Below are 8,370 nucleotides of genomic sequence, written 5' to 3' on the forward strand. Positions count from 1 at the left end.
GTAACTTATCACCACAATTTTTCTTCTTCTTCTTTTTTTTTTGGACAAAAGGTTTTTCTTCTTCTTGTGTTTCTTCCAAAGTTTCTTTAGGTTGTTCTAAAAAAAAAAGAAATTTCTTTAGGACCTTGCAAGTGTGCTTTAAAATGAGTCGCTCTTACTCTCCTTCCCTTTATTATCACCACCACAATAAATAAACTTATTCTAGCAAAATTAAGAATCAGTTTAGGTTTTTTTGAAATGTTGTTGAATTTTGTTTACATTTACCTTATCACGTAGATTTTGCCAATATCTACAAAAGGCAAAAAAATAAGTAGATTAGAAGGAATAGAGGTTTAAGAAAATAAATTCAACAACACACAAATTTTATTCGAACATGAAGAGTTCAGGCGTTTTCAGTCTTACTAACCTGGACTTTAAGTTCATCTGCGGCTCCGCTTACCCGTCCACAGAAAATTTGTGTGTTTCTTAGTTCATTGAAAAAGACTTTTTCTAGAAGACTGTTGTTGTGCCACGGTTTGGCCAGAGTTTTTTTTTTACTGAACCAGATGTTTATATGAAGTTTTCATCAAACTTTAGAAAGAGACGTGAACTTTTTCACAGAATCTTAGAATTAATAATTTTTGAATGAAAATAGATATGGATTTTGTTTATGGCATCGTGATTTATAAATATTTTCTAGAGAAAAAAATAACGGTTCCAAAAATAGTGAAATCATGACGTAGTGTGAGAAATTTCAGGGATTAGGGATTATGTAGTTTTAAATAAAAATCAATTTAGAAATAAATAACCGAACGAAACTGTTTTTTTTTTCATTTATGCTTTTTCTTTAATTTGTAAAATAAAAAATGTCATGTGTCAGATTTTTATTCGTTAGGCGACTTGCTCTTTAGTATATAAGATATTAGGGTACCTGAGGCTGTGACGTACAGAATGACAAATGTTTTTTTTTGTGGAATTATGATGACAAAAAAAATGATGACACAACAAACAATGTATATATTTTTTAAAAATTGAACTTTTAATACAAAAATGTAATTTGATAAAAAAATAATAATAATACAAAATTAAAAGAAAAAAAGGATGATGGAAGTATATAACTTATGTGAGATTCAAATAAAATACGATGATCAATTTAGGATAAGCGGCGGCTAACGATTCCCTCGATCTCGCCACCAATCACTCTATCTGTACATATTTTCTTTCTAGGCAAATAAACTAATAATGGAAAGTCTTTTTAGGGTTCATGCACAACCTAAATAACAAGAGAGTAAACATTTTCATAACATGTCATTTGGGTCCCTTATTACATATATGCTCGTCTTAAACACACGCTTCTTTGAATTTTTGTAACTATCACTTAACCAACTGAAATTTCAAACTATACCACAAAGCCATTGAAAATTCAAAAATACACCAACCATGAGCCGGCAAAGTTTCAAAATCACAAACATTACATATATATAGTCCAGTTCTACATATACACAAATACCATTCCAACAAACGAAGTAAAGGCCAATATGACATTAAAAGGAACAAAAAACAGTGTTCCAATATATAGAAAGTCATTTATAGACCATGCATAGAAGCTTTAGAATATTAAAGATTCCATACTCTTAATTCCATACACTAATTAATGTTCCATTCATCAGATGTTTTTCGCTAGGATGTTCTATTTTTTTTTTATGTGGCTAATATAATAGATACGATCATAATGTAATAAACAAAGTTAGAATGATACTAATCAGAAGAAGAGATCCATGATAATCCCACCATACCTTCATTTTTCACATCCGTTGTATTATTCTCCGATCCAGAAGCAACCAACGGTGCGTAGCCATCGGATCTTTGTACCATAGGTTGCTCTTCTCCACCGATGGATCTTACCAGATTATTATCGGCTTCATAATTCTTGTTTGATCCATGAATAATATTTAGGGTTGGCTGATTCATGGATGATGACGAGGAGGCGATAATGTTATGAAGCCCCTCAGAGTTTGCTCCCACGTATCCAAAACCAGTACTCGTTCTCAAGCTCAACGACTCATCCATTAAAGGGACGTCGTTAGGAGATTGGTTGTTGATAAAAGGGTTCGCTATGTTCTGCATGCTCATGCTACGAAGAAGACTCTGGTGGTAATCTGTAGAAGGAGGAGTTGAGTAATGATGACTGGTCGATGATGGTGGGATGAGTTTGTGAGGAAAGGGTTTCAAGGGTCGTGAGAACGAAGTAGAAGAAGAAGAAGAAGGACCAAAGAGATCAAATCTTGATCTAGAAAAAGGACTAGATGATAATCCGGTGAAAGGAGTAGAAGGATTACCAGTAAATTCTTGAACCATGGCCCTGAAGTTAGAAGTGTCGGTGGTCAAAACAGTAGTAGGTGCTCGTCTCGAGACTCTAGATCTCTTCTTTGGGTTCCGTGTTGTCGCCAGACCTGTTTTCTTGTCGGTAGGGACAGAACCAATGGGACTACTTGTGTTTGTGTTTGTGTTTGTGTTTGTGTTTGAGACTACTCTCAGATTCTCTTGATCTGTGTTTGTGAAGAAGACTGGTTCTGATGGCATCGGTTGTGGTTGTGGTTGTGGTCTAGAGCCGTCGGTGGGATTTGTAGTTGTTGACCAGAGAGTATTATCCGTTGACCACCCGGTGTTGAAATAGTTAGCCATGAGAGAGTCAAGCTGTGTTCGACCGGCGATGTTGGAAGAGCCGGTGGTCGCGTTGTTGTTAAACAAAGCAGAGAGAGATTGATCGGCGCGTGAGTCGTACTCTTCTTGGTCTCCACCACCACCGCTTGAAGATTGCATGCTACTACTGTTGCCGGAATCCATGGCAGACACAGAGAGAGAAAATAGATGATGGTTTAGGAGAGAGAGAGAGAGAGAGAGGGAGAGAGAGAGAGGGAGAGAGAATGAAGGGAGAAGGTTATAATTTTTTTGGGTTGCAAAGAATCAGAATGAAGGGAGTGTGTGAACGGGATTGAAGGTTGTGTGGGAGAGAAAAGCCAATAAAAAGTTGACACTATTCACCGTTTCTTACCCTCTTTTTCCTTTACTTGAAACTTGAAACTTTGAAACGTGAACCTTAGGGCTAATTACATTTGGGGGTATAATAAATTGACTGAGAGAAAGAGATAGGGTGATCGTATTATGCTTTTTGATCGTTCACGAGAGTGGTTCTTCGTAGATACACCTGTTAACCTATTTAAACTATAAAGTACATCAGAATTTTAAATTATCACTTTCTTTTTATTGGGTTTAGAATTATACAACGCTAATTATCGTAATTTAGCAACTTGTTGATAAAAGAAACAGAGAAATTCATAACAAAATATTTCGTTATACAACATCAAATACAAATTTTCAATAAATTTATATATACAACTAGTTTTGTCATTTCTGTTTTTCTTTGTTATTTTTTAGAGATTGGCCTTGAGACTACACCGTCGAAATTATAATATAACTAATTACTTGACAGTAATGCACATTTAAAAAGTATTGAGATTTAGTCCGTTTCGTTATCATTGCGTTTCCCAATGAGTTCTTCGGAATGTTGTTTACATATGTGAATGGAATACTAGAAATGGTAGACGGAATTAGCCAACATTGAACATATAAAGTTTTAAAAATTATTTATTTTAACTTTTAAATGAGAATAGTGTAAAGCTCTTGAGATTTTGGTTAAAGGGTTGCTACTCTATATGAAAAGGACACAAGCAATAAACCTGGTTCCTCTATTACTGATTACTTTTAAAAGAATATCATATTATAAGAGAATTATCCCTAGATTTAACTTTTTCATGTAAGAGAATTGTATCAGTGTTTCCAAAAGAAGAATTGAGCGAGAGGCTAATATTCAGTCGGCATCTATATGTACGAAGCTGCGTAATTACATTTCAAATAGCGACATTTGGTATGATTAGAGACATTTATCAGAACTTGACAAACAGAGGACACAGCCTTTGACCGGGTCAATGATCGGTGAAAAAATTAAATTTAGAAAATGGATCAACTTGTGTATTTTGCTCCTCGTTTACTCATATTTGTTGTTCTATTCTTCCATCTACAAATTTTTTTACATCTACAAAACATATGGTTTAAAACTTTAACAACGCAAGTATTTCAACGTGTATTCTTAGTCTGTAATCTTAGAAAGAGATAATAAAAATGTAGTAAGTTATAAGTTATAACTAATATAAAAATATAACTAACAAAAAAAATTCTTTTTGGCAAAGCATTTAGATATATAGTTGGAACTATTATCAATTTTTTTTTTACATTAATTATTTACTACGTATTTTCCCGCCGATTGAATACTTAATACTATTATAATATCAGTTTATATATCTTGATTATTTTGAAAACGTTCTAAAAATCGGTTTAGGCGACGCCTAGTCGACAAATCGGACATGATCGAATCGATTTTTTTCAAATTTAGATGTTAAAAATATTGGCCTAGGCATCCGTCTAAACAATAGTCTTCTATAAGACGCCTAATCACCGCCTAGCATTTTTAGAACATTGATTTGAATAATGTTACTATTATGGAAATTTATAATAATGATACTATTATGGAAATTTATAATATTACTAATATCATGAAATAATAATTTGATATAGATTTTTACTATAATTTTAACATGCTAAATGGCTTATATAACTTTTGATAATATGGAATTCACTTAGTACCACATTTTGGTAAATTTTAAAATATGATATAAAAACTAGTATCGATGGTTCATTAGTGAATTAATTCACATCTGAATCAGGCCATAAACTTGCATTTGTGGGACGTTAAAGCTGTCAAATCCCTCACAGAATTGTATCCCCTTTCACAATGAAACGCCATTAGGTTACTTTTTTTTTTAATTTCAAATCTATTCTATCATTGTGACCGATTAATAAAAGTAGGATCCAACTATTATTTCAACAACACATACATTTTTATAAGATAACTGCAATTTTTTTTTTTTAATTTCTGAATGTAACCACCACACGTATACACACCACATATAAAAAGTATGATAATTACCTAATTTTTTTACAGTAAACAAACGAGGTGATAATTATTTTCCCTGTAACCGGCGGATACTATATGATAAATGATTTAACCCACAAATTATTTTCTCATGACCAGAAATACAAATATATTATTTTTCTCAAATATTTTTTTATCTGTTAGCTAAAAATACAGGGCCATGGTCTATACCTAATTGACATTGTTACTATTTATTTAATAAATAGAGAACATGTGTACGTATGTATAACAATACTTCAAATCTATAAATTTGCTGGTAGCATTCAAATCCGCCTAAAGCACACTAAAATTACCAACTTTATAATATTTTCTTATAGGTGACCATTATATTTATCTAAGTTTTTTCGGGTCAACCATTACCGGATCACATGTCAATATTTTTTTTTTGGTTTTAATCGAGTTTTATGGAGTTTTTAAAAATAAATTTTATAATTCAATCCAAAATGTGAGATAAATTATATGCAGATCACTCAATTTACCATTTTTATCATGGATTATGATCAAATATAAAAATAGCGCGAAAATATATTAAAATAATATTATAAATTAAATTTAGCAAAATTTAGATCAATACAGTAAATCAATATTTTGAGTATATAGGTATTTAATTGGATCCGGGTTTTGTTAATAATTCAAAATGCTAAACATGCAAAAATATCCTGATTTTATTAAAATTTGGTTACATATTTCATCATCAAAATTATTTCTATTAAAATGTTAAACATATTATAATCTGCACAATTATAATGCTTTCTTTGTAACATTTAAATCTAAATGATAATCAAAAATACAAATTTATATCAAATAAATTTGATTTGTTTAGCAAATAAATCTACACTTTAAAAGTGCAGATCAAAATCTAGAATATACAAATATAGTTACAAAAAAACGAGCATATGAGCATATATGATTACAAAAATCCGAGCGTATGTCGGATCAGCTTTTAAATTGCTATTATTTTATAAATAGATTTTGATTAAAATTTATACACAAATATGATCTCAAAGAACACAAATATGATTACAAAGAAAAAGACAAATATTAAAATTAAATTTCTAAATTTCTAAATAGAAACAAATATACCCGCCCTTTTAGAGGGCAGATCAGAATCTAGTACTTATAATAAAATTAATGTTTCAAAGGGCTAAGACGGTTGCGACCGGAAGAAAACTCAACAATAAAGTGATAGACGAAAATAACTAAAACAAGACGAAGATAGATATGGCTATGAATTTAAAAAAAAAAAACAAAAGAAGCTTCACTTGTATTTTTAAACTTTGTGTTTGAAGGAACGCACGTACGTCAAACTCTGACTTTTGAAGAACCCATTAGGTTGCTTATGCTAATTGTACTAGTTATTTTAGGTTTGGATGCTCATATTACAAAAACAAAGTGTGCATATGCATACTATTAATTAAAAGACAAAAATGTCTGGAAGTTGAAACGAGGATAAATACTTCATATTTTCTTACACCGGTTGATAATTTACATATCATGAACATGAAAATTACGAATATATAAAATTCAAAGTGACAGACATGCAAAATACGGTGGACGTGGGACAGTTTTCATATAGATATCGTGACATTGAGAAAAGGTGGTACAAAGATTTATTAGAGCCTCCTTTATAATATCACAATCTAAATACACTTAAGATAACCCTTGCACTGTTATTATTTTTCCTTTTCTATGGTCTCCTCGTATTTATTAATTAATACAAACACTGTTGATGTTGAGTTGTTGACTGATGTTACCATATCTTAAAACAATTTCTTTCTAATTTTAACCAGAAATGATCATAAATATATAAATCAACTGAAGCAAAATATTAACATATGATTCTCATTTTTAGTCTATCGTATTGTTCACATCTTATATTAAATCATCTTTAAAGGACAATATAAAATGGACCATTTATTTCAGAATCAAACTTATGCAGAAAGACAAATTCTAAATTTTCTAGATAAACAAAGAAATAAAATAATATATTTGAAAACTAAAGATTTACCAAACCAAAACCAAAAAAAAAAAAAAAAAACCAAGTAAACATTAGAAAAAAATACATGATTTCCCAACTACAAAAAACTTCTCTCTAGAGATATTTCCTCTCTAGAGCTTTGGACCATCTTTCTTGGTTTCTCCAACAAGAAAGATCAAAATCCCCACGCTTTGTCTCAGTTCTTCTAACAAATCTGATCTCTCATATTCCTTATTCTCTATCTTCTTATCTCACCATGTTCTCTGAAATGGATAATGCTCTGTTAGCTCTTTCCCTAAAAGATGATGATGAAGCTCCTTACAACCTACTTGATCTTCCTCAATATTATGCTTCAGAACGAAATGCATGCAGTCTAATCGGGCGTCTTCTCAACCCGGAACATCAGAACATGGCGAATCTTATCCTTGACATGCCGAGAAAGTGGAAGATCGTCAATCGTGTTAGAGGAATAGCTCTCACCAGAGAAAGATTCCAGTTCATCTTCTTGCATGCGTATGATCTTCACGATGTCCTTGACAAAGGCATGCAAACTTACTGTGACTGGGATCTAGCTATTGAAAGATGGGTTGAAAGGCCTCCACCGGGATATCTACAATACGTTTCAATCTGGGTCAGAATAAGGAATATTTCGGTCAACCATTATATAAAACCTGCTATCGAAGAGCTTGGTGGTTTGATCGGTCATGTGGAAATGGTAGCTTTCGATCCAGAAAAATCTCAAAGACAAGACTATGTTCGAGTCAAGGTTCGGATTGAAGTTAACAAACCCCTCAAGCGATCAAGGGTCTTAAACTTGCCTGGAGGAGATCAAACTACTATCTACTTTTTCTATGAAAAAGTGCAGAAGAGGTGTACTCACTGTCAAAGACTCACACATGCAAAGGATATATGTCCTTTTCTGGTCAACTCTCTTAACATGCAAGCGGCTCCGGTTTCAAATCAACGACCTTCTCTTGATACAAGGAACCCGACAGTCTTATCTGAGGATGATCCCCTGTTTGGAGTTCTACAAGAAGATCAAGTGGGCATCAATCCCATATCGGGTCGTCCTCGCATAGCTCGGAAGTTAAGAAATGCGTAACTATCTTCTTGCTTCAAGTAATGAAGATAGACATATTAGAGAACAAAGAGTGATTTTCTCGGTGAAAGAAGCAGAGCAGAATCATGTGATCCAAAAGTCGATGCTCCAGCTCACTCCCCCACCGATCTTTACCACAGATCTTAACAAAGGAAAAAGAGTTGTTTTCAAATTTAATAGAAGTATCGTTGACTTCCAGAACACTAATCTCAACCCCAAGCCTCCAAAGCTTATGGCGTCGGCGATCTCAGCAGGCCAACA

The 8,370-nt window shown here is 32.5% G+C and overlaps 2 protein-coding genes across 3 annotated transcripts; one reads left to right on the top strand and one right to left on the bottom strand.

The window, feature by feature from the left end:
- Positions 1-1,441: 1,441 nt before the first annotated feature.
- On the bottom strand, positions 1,442-3,152 carry LOC106331820 (VQ motif-containing protein 22-like). 2 transcript variants are annotated; one of them, XM_013770237.1, is made up of 2 exons: positions 2,319-3,152; positions 1,442-2,138 (listed from the first exon to the last, which is right to left on the bottom strand). In XM_013770237.1, the coding sequence occupies exons 1-2, from the start codon at positions 2,824-2,826 to the stop codon at positions 1,738-1,740; spliced, it is 909 nt and encodes a 302-aa protein (XP_013625691.1). In that variant the 5' UTR covers positions 2,827-3,152; the 3' UTR covers positions 1,442-1,737. The 2 variants fall into 2 exon arrangements, with proteins under 2 accessions (XP_013625691.1, XP_013625690.1); XM_013770236.1 differs by having other exon boundaries at positions 1,442-3,152.
- Positions 3,153-7,278: 4,126 nt separating this feature from the next.
- Positions 7,279-8,112, top strand: LOC106330492. Its single transcript, XM_013768947.1, has one exon. The coding sequence runs from the start codon at positions 7,279-7,281 to the stop codon at positions 8,110-8,112; it is 834 nt and encodes a 277-aa protein (XP_013624401.1).
- The last annotated feature ends 258 nt before the right edge of the window (positions 8,113-8,370 follow it).

The sequence above is a fragment of the Brassica oleracea genome, chromosome C3, assembly GCF_000695525.1.
Source record: "Brassica oleracea var. oleracea cultivar TO1000 chromosome C3, BOL, whole genome shotgun sequence".
Lineage (NCBI taxonomy): Eukaryota > Viridiplantae > Streptophyta > Magnoliopsida > Brassicales > Brassicaceae > Brassica > Brassica oleracea.

Coding starts and splice junctions, on each gene's coding strand:
- LOC106331820 (XM_013770236.1), bottom strand. CDS start 2,826: ATGGATTCCGGCAACAGTAGTAGCATGCAATCTTCAAGCGGTGGTGGT.
- LOC106330492 (XM_013768947.1), top strand. CDS start 7,279: ATGGATAATGCTCTGTTAGCTCTTTCCCTAAAAGATGATGATGAAGCT.